General features: G+C 48.7%; 4 protein-coding genes across 4 annotated transcripts; 3 read left to right on the top strand and 1 right to left on the bottom strand.

The window, feature by feature from the left end:
* Positions 1 to 262: 262 nt before the first annotated feature.
* NPS6_2 (Nonribosomal Peptide Synthase (NRPS)) lies at positions 263 to 10,552 on the top strand (the record flags this gene model as incomplete). Its single annotated transcript, XM_018273961.1, has 4 exons — positions 263 to 1,214; positions 1,294 to 7,580; positions 7,635 to 9,273; positions 9,345 to 10,552. 4 exons carry the CDS (start codon positions 263 to 265, stop codon positions 10,550 to 10,552), a joined length of 10,086 nt encoding a protein of 3,361 aa, XP_018131353.1.
* Positions 10,553 to 10,983: 431 nt separating this feature from the next.
* VE01_04486 (uncharacterized protein) lies at positions 10,984 to 13,124 on the top strand. The gene is made up of 5 exons (XM_018273960.2): positions 10,984 to 11,215; positions 11,280 to 11,584; positions 11,643 to 11,947; positions 11,998 to 12,908; positions 12,959 to 13,124. Exons 1-5 carry the CDS (start codon positions 11,134 to 11,136, stop codon positions 13,075 to 13,077), a joined length of 1,722 nt encoding a protein of 573 aa, XP_018131354.2. The 5' UTR covers positions 10,984 to 11,133; the 3' UTR covers positions 13,078 to 13,124.
* VE01_04485 (uncharacterized protein) lies at positions 13,121 to 14,859 on the bottom strand. The gene is made up of 5 exons (XM_018273959.2): positions 14,255 to 14,859; positions 14,188 to 14,200; positions 13,894 to 14,135; positions 13,393 to 13,831; positions 13,121 to 13,343 (listed from the first exon to the last, which is right to left on the bottom strand). The coding sequence occupies exons 1-5, from the start codon at positions 14,785 to 14,787 to the stop codon at positions 13,176 to 13,178; spliced, it is 1,395 nt and encodes a 464-aa protein (XP_018131351.1). The 5' UTR covers positions 14,788 to 14,859; the 3' UTR covers positions 13,121 to 13,175.
* A 142-nt stretch (positions 14,860 to 15,001) lies between these two features.
* On the top strand, positions 15,002 to 16,959 carry VE01_04484 (uncharacterized protein). The gene has a single exon (XM_018273958.2). The coding sequence runs from the start codon at positions 15,160 to 15,162 to the stop codon at positions 16,780 to 16,782; it is 1,623 nt and encodes a 540-aa protein (XP_018131352.1). The 5' UTR covers positions 15,002 to 15,159; the 3' UTR covers positions 16,783 to 16,959.
* Positions 16,960 to 16,999: the final 40 nt, after the last annotated feature.

The following is a 16,999-nucleotide window of genomic DNA, read 5'->3' as shown; positions in this document are numbered from 1 at the left end:
ACGTCAAGAGCGCATAAAGCAGTGTAAAGAGAGCTGTTGTACAGATGAAAATGGACTATGCAGTCATTGAGAGCGTTTATTAGGTTATATTTGTCATAAGTTATAGCATGAAGCATGAGACCCCAAACAAGTGATATATCGTGGTAAATCTTCCATTGCTGGTGCCGGGCTCTCCGTGTGTTCCCTATACGAATGTCTCCTGGTTATTCATTATAAAACTATTTACAAGAAACAAGAAACTGCTGTGAAAGAAGTAGGCAGTATGAGATATCAACCCCTCTATGGTAATGGCGTGCAGGAAGTCGACCAAAAACCAAAGAGGGCGGAGATACACAAAAAGCTTGCCTTTGATGACATCTGGGCTGCAAATTTAGCTGTACCAGAGCCCATTGAAGCATGCGTACACAGCCTGATCAAGCGGGTTGTTTGGGAATTCTCCTCCTCTCCAGCCATCCGCTCATGGGATGGCGACTTGACATACCAACAACTCGACCAGGTATCCACAAAGTTGGCTCACCAACTGATCGGCGTGGGCGTGAAGCCACGGACAAATATTGCTTTATGTTTTGAGAAAACATGGCTGACGCCAGTGGTCATTGTGGCCTTAATGAAGGCCGGGGCTGCCTCAATCGCCTTGGATATAAGCCAACCACGGGAGCGGCTTCGAGCCATCACAGCCCAGATTTCCCCTTCCTTCATACTCTCATCATCAGCAAACGAGGAGCTGGCAAGGGAGCTCGGAATGGCTGAGGTGGTGGTGGTGGATAGGAAGATGCTCTCCGAAGAGACGATAATAGCTCGCTCACTACCGACAGTGAGTCCCTCGGACGACCTCTGCGTGTTCTTAAGCCCCGACGGAAGTGCTGGAGTGGTTGTCACCCACCGAGAGTTCAGCAGCACAATCACTTACCAGCAAGAAACCCTTGGACTCAACCACAATTCCCGAGTCGTTGACTTGGAGTCGCACGCCAGCCGGGTAGGGTGGTATAGTTTGCTCGTACTGACGTGCGGTGGATGTCTCTGCATTCCTTCTCTGAGCGGACTTAGAGACAACATAGAAAGTTCCATCATCGCATTGCAAGCAGACTCTGTACTCCTTTCCCCGGACGTTGGGCGGACAACGCCGGAATATGCGAAGATTTCGCATTTGGTCCGGCCGAGACATGTTGCCGATGTGGTTCCACCGTCAGACGCAACCCTGAAGCATCAGTTTGGTAAGGGCAGTTTCTTTCACAACCTTCATCACCTAATCTGATGTCATCTTCATTACTGACGGTTCTGGCTCTTTTTTAGGAACGGATGATGGAGACACAGTAAATGTACACACGGTAAATGTACACACCTCAAAAAGTTACACGGAAAATCAATACACAGAAAATGGTAACACGGAAAACGGTCACACGGAAAACGGATACACACAAAACGGTCACACGGAAAACGGATACACAGAAAATGGTCACACGGAATTTGTCCACACAGAAGACGGGTATACACCATATGAAAGCACGAGAAATGGGTATTCAACAAATGATCACGAGAAAAAGAAAGGCGAAACTTACATCGAAGAGGGACCTGATGCGGTGTTGACCGTGAAACCACAACTAAATCAGGGGTTAGAACGTGACAACAACGGAGGCTGTCTGCCGCACAAACAAGATGAGCCACCAACCTTTGTCCATGCCAAGGAGCAGGTCGAGATTTATGGAAACCATGTCGAGATTCACCAAGATCCGATCGGATCCGTCCGCACAACCCAAGACAGGACCGAGCTCAGCCATGCTGACTCTTACAAACCTGCGATCACCCCTTTTTCATTGCTGGGTTTGCGTTCATCCGATGATCGAGAACAAGTATGCTCTCATGCTGCCTGGCTTTGCCATATCCAGGCGTCTCAGGTGCTTGATATCATGCCCTGTACGCCATTGCAACAAGGACTTCTGGCTCTTACAGCTCAGCAGCCTGGGACATATGTGGCGAATTATGTATTTGAAGTCGGGCAAGACATAGACACCAAGACTCTTTGCGGGGCCTGGGATCGGGTTGTAGCTGCAAACGCAATCCTACGAACGCGAATTGTCAGCCTTCCAGGCACCGGCGTCGTCCAGGTTGTCATAGACGAGGGAGTATCGTGGACAATTAGCACTGAGCTCGATAGTATTCAGGGGGATCAGACAAGCAATGGACCCACTATAGGTCTAGGTACTCCCCTGACGAAATTCGCTATAATAGAAAAAGCTGCAGGCAGGCCGAGCCAATTCATATGGGAGATTCATCACTCCTTGTATGATGGATTCTCCATGCCACTTCTGATGAGAGAGGCTGAACTTGCCTACTTCAATAAACCCAGTCAAGGTCTGCAGCCAATGACGGCGTTTATAAAATATATCTTAGAACAGGACAAAGCAGTTGCGAAGATTTTCTGGCAAAAAATGTTTGCAGGTACACAAGGCTCGCACTTTCCTCCTCCAAAAGCAGTCCATCATCCGCGATTGGAGCGCCAGATTAGTTTGAGAATCCCTGGTCTTGACTGGGGACACAGTGACTTCACACCTGCGACGCTAATCCGAGCCGCATGGTCTGTGATTGCTGCAAATGGCGCTGGCGGAGATGAGGCACTTTTTGGTGCGACTGTTACAGGCCGCCAGGCACCTGTACCTGGCATCGAGCTTATGGCAGGGCCAACGATTGCCACTGTCCCAATAAGAGTCGTACTGGACCGAGACGCAACCATAAACCAACTACTTGGCTCGGTGCAGTGTCAGGCAGTGGATATGATTGCGTTTGAGCAAACCGGCTTACAGAATATCGCACAATTCAACGATGAAACTGCTTTGGGTTCTAACTTTCAGACTCTCCTTGTAATTCAGCCAGCCGACCAAGGCGAAGGCGAAGGTGATCCTGGCAGGCCATTCCTGGACGAGCCTGTTGGTGACTATAATAAAACACAGGGTCGAGATTTTAGCACTTACTCTATCATTATCGAATTCCAGTTGGAGTTAGATGGGGTCAATTTATGTATTGACTTTGATTCGAGCGTGATAGGACAGCAGCAGATAGAGAATATTGCCCAAAGCTTCAAATATACGATCATTCAGCTATCTGATGGTAGCCAAGGCAACCAGACGCTCAGGGGGCTTCATGATGATCAGTGGAGCCTTAACCGTATATGGACGTGGAATGCGGTGGTACCAAAACCGATAGAGGCGTGCATACACGACTTGGTCTCGGAAAAAGTTCGCGAGAACCCGTCTGCTCTAGCAGTTAACGCGTGGGACGGCAACCTGACTTACAGGGAGCTAGAAGATCTATCGACGAACCTAGCCTATCACCTATCAGAAGAAGGGGTATCGGGGACCATAGTCCCGCTTCTCTTCGAGAAATCGATGTTCATGCCCGTTGCGGCGCTCGCTGTTATGAAAGCCGGCGGCGCATGTATGGCAATGGACATTAAACAGCCACTGGAAAGACTGTCTGCCATAGCTGCGCAGGTAAATTCGGCGGTCATTCTATCATCGCGGATGAATGAATCTCTAGCTATCCAGATCAGTGCTGGTATTAAAGAGGTGGTAGTCGTCGGGGCCAATCAGTCACACCCAGCGCCCTTTAGTTTGCCGCCCGTCAGTCCGTCGGGTATTCTTTACGTCGTTCTCACCTCGGGCACGACTGGAACGCCGAAGGGTGTTCTTATCACCCACAGAAACTTCTGCAGCGCTATCACCTATCAACAAAAGATCTTAGGGTGCTCTAATACTTCCCGCGTGCTTGATCTTGCGTCGTATGCTTTCGACGTAGCCTGGTCTAATATATTGCACACTCTCACCGCTGGCGGAACACTTTGCATCCCAATGCAAAGTGAACTCGGAAATAATTTACCTCGTTGTCTAGAGAAATATAACATTACATACGCAGACATGACCCCCTCCGTAGCACGAATTGTTAGCCGGGCAGCACTCTCAAAGCTCAATACACTTATTTTAGGTGGCGAGACAGTTCTTCCTAGCGATGCGTACTTAGCTGGCGAAAATACAAAGGTTTTTAATGCATATGGCCCATCCGAATGCACTCCAACCGCAACATTAGGAGACGCGACAGCGGATTGTATTGGTCATGGAGCTGGGGTTTGTATATGGGTCGTTGAACCTGACAACCCAGAGTCGTTGGCGCCCATTGGATCTATTGGCGAGTTATATTTGGAAGGGCCGTTGGTCGGCGAGGGATATCTTAATGACCCCGGGAAAACAGCTGCTGCTTTTGTTGAAGACCCAGCGTGGCTACTCCGTGGCGTTCCCGGACGACTTGACCAGACCGGCCGTCACGGACGGCTTTATCGCACGGGTGACTTAGTAAAATATAAGGAAAATGGATCACTTGTCATTCTTGGTCGAAAAGATACACAAGTAAAAATTAGGGGTCAGCGTGTCGAGCTTGGAGAGGTTGAACAGCACGTCCTCGATGCGGTACTCCCTCTTCTTTTAGTCGAGGGTAGTAATGAGGACGATATCCAGGTTATTGCAGAGACTATTCAGCCAGAGGGGGCTAATAATGCAATACTCCTAGCGTTTATCAGCCTTGGAAATGCAGAGGAAAGGAATATGACGGAGGAGTCGCATTCTACTGCCATCCGACAGGTAACAGATGCGCTCACGGATCGCCTAATGGAGATGGTACCAATATACATGGTGCCCACAGCATTTGTTCCAATCTACAAGCTACCTATTATGACTTCAGGTAAGACAGATCGACGGCAGCTTCGAGCTGTTGGAGAATCTGTATACTTGCAGTACATAAAGGATTCCAGCATGAATGACCCAGCGGAATCACTGAGTGATCTAGAAACCATCCTCCAACAAGTATGGATGTCTGTTCTTGGCGTATCATCTCAGGAGGCTTCTGTCAATAAACCATTCACGAGGTTAGGAGGCGATTCAATTTCAGCCATGCAGGCCGTATCCCAAGGTCGGCTTCACAATATCACTTTCACGGTTGGCGATCTCCTTAAAGCGAAGACTATTCGAAATCTGGCAGCTTTGTGTCGAGTTGTCTCGCAATATGATCTTGAAGATGAGCAAGAGGATGAGACTGACGGGGAGTCGTTTGAGATTTCGCCAATTCAGCAAATGTTCTTCGATGCCTACCCCAATGGCCTTAACCACTTCAATCAGAGCTTTATCCTAGAGCTCCAAAGACCAGTAGAAACAATTGCTCTCAAGAGCGCATTGGAAACACTTATTAGACGCCACCCACTGCTTCGTGCACGATATAGTAAAAGCTCTGATAGCGGCCGTTGGACGCAAGTTATACCAAAGGAGGCTGATGCGCAATCATTTGCTTTTGTTGAGCACTTTGTAGCTCACCATGACGAGATTGATAAACCCGGACAATTGCGACAGGAATCCTTCGATATCGAACGGGGCCCTCTATTTGCCATCGACCTTTTCAATATTCCGGATAACAACCAAATAATCATACTCTCAGCCCACCATCTAGTCATTGACCTAGTATCGTGGCGCATAATATGGAATGACATCGAGGAATATATCACACATGGAACGCTTCTTTCTCAGCCAACAACCTCATTCCGAACCTGGTGTAGACGCCAGGCAAATATAGGCCGCAATTTGTCGCCACTAGCAGTGCTTCCGTATCCAATTCCGAAGCCACAACTTGAGTTTTGGGGGTTACCGCTATCCGAAAACACGTATGATAATGTGGAAATGCACTCTAAGTTATTTGATCTTGATGTCTCGGATGGACTTTTTGGCGGCAGTAATACGAGCCTCAAAACCGAGCCTGTCGATATCATCATCGGTTCGATGCTTTACTCGTTCCTCCAAACCTTTCCCGAGCGTGATCCTCCCGTTTTGTGGATTGAGGGCCACGGAAGAGACCAGAGTGATGACTTACCTTTCGATGTGTCAAGCACGGTCGGGTGGTTTACTACCATCTATCCACTTTTGGTGCGTCTTGGACGCGATAGCTCTGTAATCGATGCCATACGTATTGCCAAAGACAACCGGCAAAAGATTCCAGGTAAAGGGCAGCCTTATTTTGCATGCCGATACCATAGCGAATCGGGTCGCGAGGTGTTCCATGGTCATGATGTTGTGGAGTTGCTCTTCAACTACACGGGCAGATACCAACAACTCGAAGCCGAAGATGGCCTGTTTGGGGTTCCTGGCTATTTATTCAAGGCAGACACTGGTATTTCAGAAATCTCGAAATTAGCAACTCGACCTTCCATGATTGAAATCGATGCCAATGTGGATGAAGGCATGTTTCTGATTTCATTCAACGTTCACAGAAAGCTCAAACATCAGGATCGAATTCACGAGTGGATCGAAACATTTTCCGACACCTTGAGATCCGTAACCGAAGATCTGATGCGTTCTGCCCAGAGCTTTACTCTGGCCGATCTCCCTCTCCTTTCCCTATCATACAGCGGGTTAGACACACTGTTGACAGAACAGCTCCCAAGTATGGGGATTAGGACGGATGCTGTTGCGGACATATATCCATGCTCGCCGCTACAGGAAGGTGTCTTGTTAAGCTCCCAGAAAGAAATATCCACTTATGCGACCTTTTCCGTATGGGAGTGCGTGCCTACTGACACTACCTCTGCCGTCTCCCCTTCACGACTGGAAGCGGCTTGGAGGACGGTTGTAAGCCGGCATACCATTTTACAATCGGTATTCAGTCTTCATCCTGAGGATAATGCGTTCATCCAAATTGTCATTCCAGAGTCGCACATTCGCGTGACACAAATGACGGTAGACGATAACCCATCAGAAGCCTTGAACCGTCTTGAAAAGCCAAAATTCGCCGCTAACGAGCCTGAACATGCTTTCACGATCTGTCAATCGCAATCAGGCGAAGTGTCCTGCAGACTAGATGCCAATCACACCCTTGTCGACGCGGCTAGCATGTCGATTATTGTTGGTGATTTCATCGCCATATATGATAACTATGTCTTGCCGCCAGCCCCGGCCTTCCGTGACATGATACGATACATAAGCAGCACCCCAAGTACCCAGAGGATTGCATCTTGGACAAAGCTATTGAATGGTGTTGAGCCCTGTGAATTTCCGGTTCTTCAAGCTCCTCCAGAATCGGAAGGTGAGGGTCACTCTATCCCCATCCCCGTAGATGTAACTTTTGGTATTGCAGGCTTTTGCAAAACGCTGGGCATTACACGGTCTGTCTTCCTTCAGGTCGCATGGGCCATGACCCTGTCGCAATTTACTGGGAAATTCGAGGCCTGTTTCGGCTATCTCGCTTCTGGGAGAGATTCAGCAGTGGATTCTGTTGAGACCATGGTTGGTCCTCTTGCTAATCTACTCATCGGTCGCGTTGACTTGCGGGCACCGGCGAGACGGGTCCTAGAAAGAACCATGGGGAAATCCATAGAGCATCTGAATATTCAACACACCTCCTTAGCCGAAATTCAACATCAGCTCGGCCTCTCTGGGCGAAGGTTGTTTAATACTTCCCTGTCTATACATGCTTCCAACAAAGCCAAGGCGGGTCCTGAGAGGCAAAAGGGCCTTTCATTCAAGTCCCACAACGGCGAAGATTCACACGAGGTACGAAATGTGCTTTTGTACGTTTATAAGCCTCTGGCAGACTAACATATATAGTATGACTTGACCCTCCACGCCAGTATTGAAGAAGATGTCATAAAAAGTGCGATTGAATTCCGAGCGCCATATGTCAGCCTGAATGCGGCACAAGAAACAGCCGCTATCTTTATCAAGGCAATCCAATACCTCTTGAATATCAACATTGACGACACAAGTTTTCCTAACTCGGAGCAGTCCCTTGTCAGTAGCTTTTTCAAACATAACGTCGGCACAGAGGAACAATTGACAAGGACGTTCTGGCAGACTCACTTTGATAATATCCAAGGGTCTCATTTTCCACCAATGAAGACGGCCACATACAGATCCTGGCCTGATAGGGAAATAAGGCAAAGTGCACAAAGTCTAAATTGGGCAAACCGCTGTGGGTTTGAGGTATCCACAATATTAAGGGCTTCATGGTCAATATTGGCAACCCGAATTCTTGGCTCCAATGAGGCCCTTTTCGGAGTGACCGACAAGGACGATAAGATAGTTGTACCGATCCGAATACTGTTGAAACCCGATGATAGTGTTGCCGAGTTTCTCCAAGAAGTTCAGCGTCAAGCTTATGAGATTGCTCCATTTGAGAGGACTGGTCTTCGAAGAATCCGCTTAATGAGTGACGAAGCGTCCTTAGGCTGCGATATCCAGATGCTCCTGCACGTGGTTGATCACTCGTCCAGAGTGGCAGGGCACCAGCCTGGACCTATCGGCGAGACAAAAGACAGCTGGCAGGATAGTCTTGATTCCTGTGCTTTCATAATCGAGACTCAGGTGCAAGAAAACAGGACGGACATGTGCATTAAATTCGACTCCAGCGTTATTGGGGAGCTACAAGTCACTCGAATCATCAACCAGTTCGAGCACATTCTTCACCAGTTGCTCAGCTTGGACATGCGAGAGCATAAGATCCGGACCTTGGCTGTGGCTAGTCCTCGTGACGTCTGTGATATATGGACCTGGAATGCCACAGTGCCGGCGCCGGTTAAGGCATGTGTTCATCATTGGATTATCCAGCGAGCTCGTGAGCAGCCTTTGGCTCCGGCCATTAGTGCATGGGATGGCGATTTAACATACGGACAATTACTCGAATTATCAACAAACTTATCTTATGAACTCGTTAAGATGGGCGTGGGACACGGCACCATTGTGCCTCTTTGCTTTGAGAAATCGATGTGGATGCCAGTGGCCGCGCTTGCTGTGATACAGGCTGGTGCTGCGGCAGTCGCATTGGATCCTACATCCCAGCCGGAGGAGCGAATGCGCACCATTACCACGCATGTCAAAGCAACGGTCATTTTATCGTCGGTTGAAAATAGCGAACTGGCCCGCCGCCTAGGAATAAACGAAGTAGTGGTCGTGGGACGAGATCAGCTTTCAAATCAAACCAACTCCCAAAGCGACGAAACTCATGGGCCTCTGCCTGAGCGATATCTCGGATTGCCAAGTGTTGACCCGTCCCAGTTACTATGTGTTATATTTACTTCGGGTAGCACCGGGGTCCCGAAGGGCGTCAAGCTCCTGCACAAGAACTACTCAAGTGCCATTGCCTATCAACGGGATACACTGGGGTATATTAAGGGCGCTCGTGTCTTGGATTTTTCTTCGTACGCTTTTGATGTTGTTTGGGCTAACCTACTAAATACACTGACAGCAGGTGAGTTTTTGCTTATTATTTCGGCCCAAACTGAAGTTATGAAAAACATTTATACTCACTGATAATTCCAGGGGGGTGCCTTTGTATTCCATCCTCGGATGAACGGCAGGAAAACTTGTCCGAGTGTTTTGTCAAGTACAATATCACAATGGTAGACCTACCACCTTCGTTGGCCCGTCACACAACCGGCCTCTCCAACTTAAATACCCTTGTGTTGGGGGGCGAAGCAGTCCTCCCCACCGACGCATACTTAGCTGGTGACAAGACCCGAGTTGTAAATGCTTATGGCCCCGCAGAGTGTACTCCATCTGCAGCAATATTGGACCTGTCAGCGGCCAGTGAGGTTGGACTCGGCCGTGGAGTTGGAGTTTGTACATGGGTTGTTGAACCAGATAACCCGGATATCTTGGCATCAATTGGGACGGTGGGCGAGCTCTGGATCGAGGGTCCCACAGTTGGTGACGGGTATCTCGATGACCCTCTCAGGACTGCTGTGTCCTTTGTCCAAGACCCGGCATGGCTTCTGCGTGGCGTTCCCGGGGGTCGTCCCGGACGCCGTGGTCGAGTTTACCGAACCGGAGACCTTGTGCGGTATAGAGATGACGGAAGCTTACTCTTTATTGGACGCAAAGATACACAGGTCAAGATTCGTGGTCAGCGAGTTGAGTTAGAGGAGGTGGAGCATCATTTGCGACAAGTCCTGGCTAGCAAAGCGGCTGACATTCAGGTTTTCGCTGAGCCCATCCAACCACGCGGAACTGAGAACAAAATGCTCGCAGCTTTTGTTTCTGTAGATGGCGCTGGCGAAGAACATGATTCCAAGGTCAAACGAGTATCGATCGGGGTTAATGACCATCTATCAGAGGTGCTACCTTTGTTCATGATTCCAACGGTTTATATTCCTCTCCAAAACATTCCCAGGTCTATTACGGGGAAGGTAGACCGAAGACAACTTCGCGAGATTGGGTCATCGCTAACTGCAAAGGATATTGCAATGTTGTGTCGATTAGACGGTGAGCGGCGGGCTCCAGAAACAGACATGGAGCGGCTCATCCAAAGGCTTTGGGCAGAAGTCCTCCAAATTGAGCTTGACAGCATCAGCATCGATGACAGCTTCATCCGTATGGGCGGTGATTCTATTGGGGCAATACGTCTCGTCAGCGTAGCACGCCAGAACGGTATTTCCCTAACGATTCGAGACGTCTTCCAGAATCCAATTCTCCGTGACCTCGCAACAGTATGCGCCCAAGTGCCTGCTGGATCGGCCATTGGCAAATAGGACTACCCTCGCCATAGGGTAGTTTCTCTCGGTGTGCTTCATAATTTCAATTCTATCGAGGCATGGAGTGAGTTGGTCCTGATGAGTTGACTATAGCGGTAACTCGTCGCAAACTTGATAAACATCGGCTTGACGGCTAGATGAGGTGGTCCCTTACACAAGGGCGGCAGGAGCCGAGCAGTTGGATATCCCGGTTATGGTATTGAAGCAAAAGAATTAAAATGTATAGCCATAGTTAATTTAGTCATCTGGTACCCATTACTCTTTGGTAACTGCAAATCTTTGTTGTTGTTGTTGTTGTTGTGTTGTCGTGTTGTTGTATTAAAGACCCCCACCCAATAAGACAAGTGGTCCCTGCCACGTGGTTATCTAATCTATGAATCTGATCGGATCTTTCTGGGCATAACCACCACCAGTAATGCCAGAGCATACAACATTCCAGATGATGCCTAATGAATGATAATAACGCATTTTTCTTTCTTGTCGTTCAAAGTCTTAAGTTTTAATAATACTGAGATTAATCTACCAAGCAATCAGAATAGCGTCTGATGGCCGCCCTAACACTAACATAAGGCGTCATTATGAGGAAAATTGCGTTTACTCCTGGGACTCGGTCGTTGTCATATTTATTTAATGACCTTACCGACGTCTTTAAATTTCGTGGTAATTATCAGTAACATGGCTTCTATACTCGCTGAGAAACCGTGGTCAGCTGACGCTGCAACAGCATCCGAGAAGCTGCCTGTGTCTAGAAGTGAGAAACTCAGCTGGACGGACATTTCTGCGGCCAAGAAAGAGGAGGTGAACGCCAGGATTCCTTCAGAATGGCTGATCCCGGAAGACCTGTTGCCACCAACATCACAAACCAAGGTCGATGATTTTGTCGCTACTTCTGGGTTTTTTACAGAGGGAGAAATTAAAATCACGGCATCGAGTGCAACCGATATCACGGCAAATATTGTTGCTGGAACTTGGACTGCAGAAGAGGTCACCAAAGCCTTTTGCAAGTCTGCTGCGGTATCACATCAACTGGTATGTTCGGTTTGTGTTGATCCCACAGAATTTATAGGGGTTAATATTCTCCCCATAGGTGAACAGCTTGACGTACACGCAATTTCCAGAAGCCATTACGGCTGCAAAGGAATTAGATGAAGAATTCTCGAAGACGGGAAAGCCAAGGGGCCCACTTCATGGCGTTCCTGTCTCGCTGAAAGACAATATCAACATCAAGGGCGCACCAAGTACCATTGGGTTTGTAGCATACGCGAATGAGAAAGAGGAAAAGAACAGCTACTTGGTGGATCTACTTGTCGAGCTTGGAGCTATTATCTATGTGAAAACAAATGTTCCGACGGCAATGATGATGGCGGAGACAGTAAATAATATTTTCGGAACGTAAGATCATACTCTTCCAAAATATAGGTGCGCCCATTGACCTTTTACAGAACCACAAATCCTCTCAATCGCAAACTTACCCCAGGCGGCTCCTCAGGCGGCGAATCTGCTCTCATCGCTTCGTACGGAAGCCCGCTCGGAGTTGGCACCGACATTGGCGGTTCACTCCGTCTTCCTGCCTCGACTACTGGTCTCTTTACGGTCCGATTTTCCGGCAACCGGCTTCCAAACTTTGATTTCAAAGCCGGCATGCCAGGGCAGGAAGCTATCGTTTCGGTCCAGGGCCCTATTGCGCGCACTCTTGACGATGTAATTCTCTACAGCAAATCGATCATTGATTCGGAACCTTGGTTTAAAGACCCAAAGTTGTATCCAATCCCCTGGCGGGAGATTCAGTTACCACAAAAATTGAAGTTTGCGATTATTTGGGATGATGGGTATGTGAGAGTCACGCCGCCCATACAGAGGGCTCTTGAGACAACGGTTGCGAAGCTGAAGAACTCTGGCCATGAAGTCGTTGAATGGGATAACAAGCCCATTGGGAAGGTTTACAATCTACTTCGGCGTCTATTCACCGCCGATGGCGGGAAAACAATCAGAAGCCAACTCGAGAAAGGAGAAGAACCTGCCCCAAAGTTCATGGATAATTTCTTGCAATCTCAGGAGATCGGTGTATATGACGTGTGGCAGCTACAGCGGGAACGAAATCAGATATGGAAGGAGTGGCTGGATCAATGGAATGAGATTGAGGGGTTGGATGGAATCATTATGGCAGCTGCGCCATACATTTCCGCAAAACATTCGAAATATACCCATGCTGGTTACACTGGATTGTTTAATCTCTTGGATTACTCTGTCGCGGTATTCCCATGCGGCGTTATCGGAGATAGAGATATTGATGTGAGAAAGGCGGATGAGCCTCCTGAGTTAAACGACGTCGACAAAGCCACGAGAGAGGAGTGTAAGTACCATTTCCACAAAATAAAAATAACAGCCGCTAACAAGATAAAGACGATCCAAACGAGATTCATGGCTTGCCGGTTGGTCTTCAGCTCATTGGAAGAAAACTCCAGGAAGAGAAGGTCCTGGCGATGGTTGGAAGGGTCTTGGAAGCTGTAAACGCAATATAATCCACATCATTCAAGCTGCTATGCTCCAAACACAGGTTACAGAGGGAAGAATAAAGCATATATTCGCATATATATTCTGTCAAATAAGCCTAACTACACTATAGACTCAATAGAATATTCCTATTGACACTAAGCCGCACTGTAGCTGCCAAAATCGTCGCACCAAACGCCATGGAACCAGCATAGAAGATTGCTGGGTGGTACGCCTTCAATGTACTGTGTTCCCCGCCGTATGCAGCAAGGAGATATCCAGCAATTGGCGCCCCCTGTTTTTGTCAGCTTGTTTGCAATAACTGTTATAATAATCCCACTCACCATCAAGTAGCCTCCTGCCCATCCAGTAACCATCATTCCCATCGCCACACTCACTCTTGCGGAGCCAAACACCCTCCCTACTACCGTTGGTATCGTCGAAAAAAATCCGCCATTTCCAGTACCGTTGATGATCACGAACGCTATGAGAGGGCCTAAGGTAGTCGATACCGGCCACAATACAAGCATACTGAGTGAACTAAGTAGCAGCGACATGAGAAGGGTGTTCAGAGGCCCGAAGCGGTCGCTCGCAAACCCGCAGGCAAGACGTCCAACTGCGGACGAGAAGTTGAAGCCGGCTACAAGCCCGGCGCCAGCGCTTGGGGAAAGGCCAAGCGAAGTGCTATATAATGGGAGGAAGAACGGAGGAACGAAGAGAGGAAAAGTAGCGACCACCCCTGTGAGGAACAGGACCGTGAATTTGAAGCTCCGGAAAAGGTTCCTAGTATCTTTAGCTTCCGCTGTATACATTTACCATATGATAAATGTGGATGGGTCACAAACCATTCAATGAACGTAGTTGTTTTGATGGGAGCGCGCTCTTTAATCAGCCACGCTGCGGGAAGCCCGGTAACGAGCATGGCTATTCCTAAGACTCGGAAGGTCCATGGTATGCCTAATTTTTGGATCAGGGCATCCATGGCGAAGCTGATGGCAGTGCCGCCGAGACCACCGCCGGCGTAGACAATGCCATTGGCGATACCGCGCTTTTTATTGAAGTACTGAGCAGGTGTCACGGAAACCACCTTGGGTTGGGCGGTTAGTAAGTGTAAATTGTTCTCTAGCTCGAGAACTTACCATGAAAAGATTGCTATAGACAGCAGAATTTAGCAAACATTCACTACTTCGGAGTATAAAATCTCACCTCACACCCATGCCCATGATCACCCCCATAGTAATGAACAGGCCTGGCACGCTATGCGCTGTAAAGCCACTTAGGATCTGCCCACCTCCAAATAGCACGATGCCAGCCAGGGCAGTATTTCTCGCGCCTGCCCACCTAATTATCCTAGCATTCAACAAGGCAAACAAGGAATTGCAGGCACACGTCAAACTTCCCACAAATGACAATGTGGCCGGGCTCGAGAGATTCTGCTCCACTAGAGCAGCTTGAATAACACCCCAGCTATATGTAGTCCCTACGAACCAAAAGCAGAGTACGCTGCAGGCAAAGACAACGACCCAGCCATAGCCACCATCGGGAACTTGCGAATCTGCTAGCAATGAGGCCAGTACGACATTGTCTGGATCAGCAGGGTCAAAGTACGAAGTGTTTGCTGACGATGGCAATCCTGTAGGATGATTTGGTGTTTTTGGAGTTTGTGCCGGCGTGGGCGACGACGACTGCCTCTGCCTGTACTGCTCGAGCTCAACCGTTTCACTCACTTGAGTTGCCATGACAGGCAGCGGTATGTGTGGTAGTCTTTTAAAAAACAGAAGAAATATTGAATAAAGGAAAGGAATAGTTTGCTATTTGCTAAAGACTTACGGAAAGATCACTAATCACTAAATTTATATCATTGAGTCACTAAATCCACAAATTAGTAGTCATGTTACCCACTATATAATTTTCTCTGGTTGAGTTTTTGGCACCGCCTGGGCTCATACCTGTCAACTCCGACAGCGGGAAAATTAGTCATCGCACGTGATTTGACGACCACAACAGCCAAAATGGGAAGCCATCAAACACTCTCGATATGAAGATCTACCATGCCAATCCCTACGCGCCCATCGACACTGTAGCCTGTAGATCTGGTTTGGTGATGTATAATGTTACGCGGCGAGAATGGTTCACCTCGTGAAAACCAAGATATTCCCCAAAGACCTCACGAATTAGCCTCAATAACACCAACTGTCAGAGACGATGAAGTCAGAACACATCAAGCGGAACCACGTAGGAGAAAGCAAAAGAGCGTTGCTTCCCAAAATAACGACTCCAATGGCGCGTCATATGATGTTCCAGAAGGGCTCGCAAACTTGAACGAAGTTGACGCGCCGTCACCTGATGAGAATCCACATGAGCAGCTCCAATACCGGAGATCTTTTCTGGAGACCACTCGGTCACAGCAGAAGGAATATGAACGGGATCAAAGGCGCCGACGGCTGTCAGGTGGTGGTGCTGGTGAAGGCGGGGAAGGCCAAGAAAGTCCCCCAGACGAGCCAAAAGAGGCCGTTCCAGGCCATGAACGTGCTTCGAGGGTTGCCACTGAGATATATATACTGTCATATCTGATACTCTTTTCCATCCTTGGTACGCTTGCCCGAATAGGTCTCGATGCGTTAACAAGGTACCCAGGAGCCCCAGTTGGCATCAGCGTCCTCTGGGCCAATTTCGGTGGGAGTCTCCTTATGGGTTATTTCAGCGAAGATAGGAGGCTCTTCATGGACAGTGATAAAGGCCAGAACGGTGCCACGCCAGAAGAAGAAACGTGCGAGAATGTAAGCAGTCCGGAGACTGGCCGTGGAGGATCCGGAGGCGCCGTGGCCAACGAGCCCGATTCAGAAGCCCTGAGGATTGCTGCTAGAAAGGTGCACCTCACCTTCAAGAAGACAATACCGCTATATATCGGGCTCACGACCGGTTTCTGCGGCTCATTTACTTCCTTCTCGAGCTTCATTAGAGATGGTTTCCTGGCGCTTTCGAATAGCTCCCCAACAATCATATCCGCAAGCGGGTCTTCGTCCGTCATTCCCCGAAACGGTGGATTAAGTTTTATGGCACTACTCGCTGTCAATATCCTCACTCTCTGCGTCTGCATTGCAGCGCTGAAGTTTGGAGCTCATCTCGCAATCGCACTCCACTACATCACTCCATCCATCCCAGTTCGTCTCATGCGGAGAATATTCGACCGTATAACCGTCGTCGTCGCACTGGGCGTCTGGGTCGGAGCAGTTTTTATGGCTATCTGGCCTCCTGATCGACCAACTGGGCCCGCCGCGAATGGAGAAACAACTTGGGCTCAGGAGACTTGGCGAGGAAGAGTCTTGTTCTCCCTTATCTTTGCTCCGCTGGGTTGTATCGCCCGTTTCTACGCGTCGGTGAAGCTGAATGGGCTGAAGCCGTCATTCCCTGTAGGCACTTTTGTGGTCAACATATTTGGAACTATCATCTTGGGAATGGCATGGGACTTGCAGCATGCACCTCTGGGCTCTTTGGGGGGTCGAATAGGAGGCGGATTGGTCGGGTGTCAGGTTCTCCAGGGTGTTATGGATGGGTTCTGTGGCTGCTTAACCACCGTCAGTACGTGGGTTCTCGAGCTGACGAGTTTGAGGAGAAAACACGCATATACCTACGGTGTCGCGAGCGTGGGCGTGGCTTTGGCGTTCATGACGATTATCATGGGGAGTTTGCGGTGGACGAGGGGATTCGCTGATCCGGTATGCTCGTCGTAGGAACACGCAAGGGGGGATATGACGCTGTCGGAAGTATTTTACCAATTGGCCGTGGTTTTGGAAGCTCTCTGCTGTAATATAGCCTGTAAGTTTATATAATGATCAAAGATTTGGTAACTTCACCTTCCTTGCCATGATAATTGTTGTCCAGCCGGCAAACACAAAATTAAATTAGGAAGGTACGATCAAGGTCGCAGTTGCACTTTGATGGGGGGAG

The sequence above is a fragment of the Pseudogymnoascus verrucosus genome (genome assembly GCF_001662655.1).
Source record: "Pseudogymnoascus verrucosus strain UAMH 10579 unplaced genomic scaffold scaffold_16, whole genome shotgun sequence".
In the NCBI taxonomy this organism is placed as follows: domain Eukaryota; kingdom Fungi; phylum Ascomycota; class Leotiomycetes; order Thelebolales; family Thelebolaceae; genus Pseudogymnoascus; species Pseudogymnoascus verrucosus.
This window is presented reverse-complemented; position numbering and strand designations above follow the sequence as displayed.

Bases quoted from the DNA above. Each gene is read 5' to 3' on its own strand.
- VE01_04485 (XM_018273959.2), bottom strand. From the start codon at position 14,787: ATGGCAACTCAAGTGAGTGAAACGGTTGAGCTCGAGCAGTACAGGCAG. The intron at 13,832-13,893 runs GTTTGTGACCCA...TAAAGATACTAG, and splicing joins ACAACTACGTTCATTGAATG to GAACCTTTTCCGGAGCTTCA. The intron at 13,344-13,392 runs GTGAGTGGGATT...TGACAAAAACAG, and splicing joins GGGCAGGAGGCTACTTGATG to GGGGCGCCAATTGCTGGATA.
- VE01_04486 (XM_018273960.2), top strand. From the start codon at position 11,134: ATGAGGAAAATTGCGTTTACTCCTGGGACTCGGTCGTTGTCATATTTA. The intron at 11,585-11,642 runs GTATGTTCGGTT...TTCTCCCCATAG, and splicing joins CTGCGGTATCACATCAACTG to GTGAACAGCTTGACGTACAC. The intron at 12,909-12,958 runs GTAAGTACCATT...AACAAGATAAAG, and splicing joins CAAAGCCACGAGAGAGGAGT to ACGATCCAAACGAGATTCAT.
- VE01_04484 (XM_018273958.2), top strand. From the start codon at position 15,160: ATGTTACGCGGCGAGAATGGTTCACCTCGTGAAAACCAAGATATTCCC.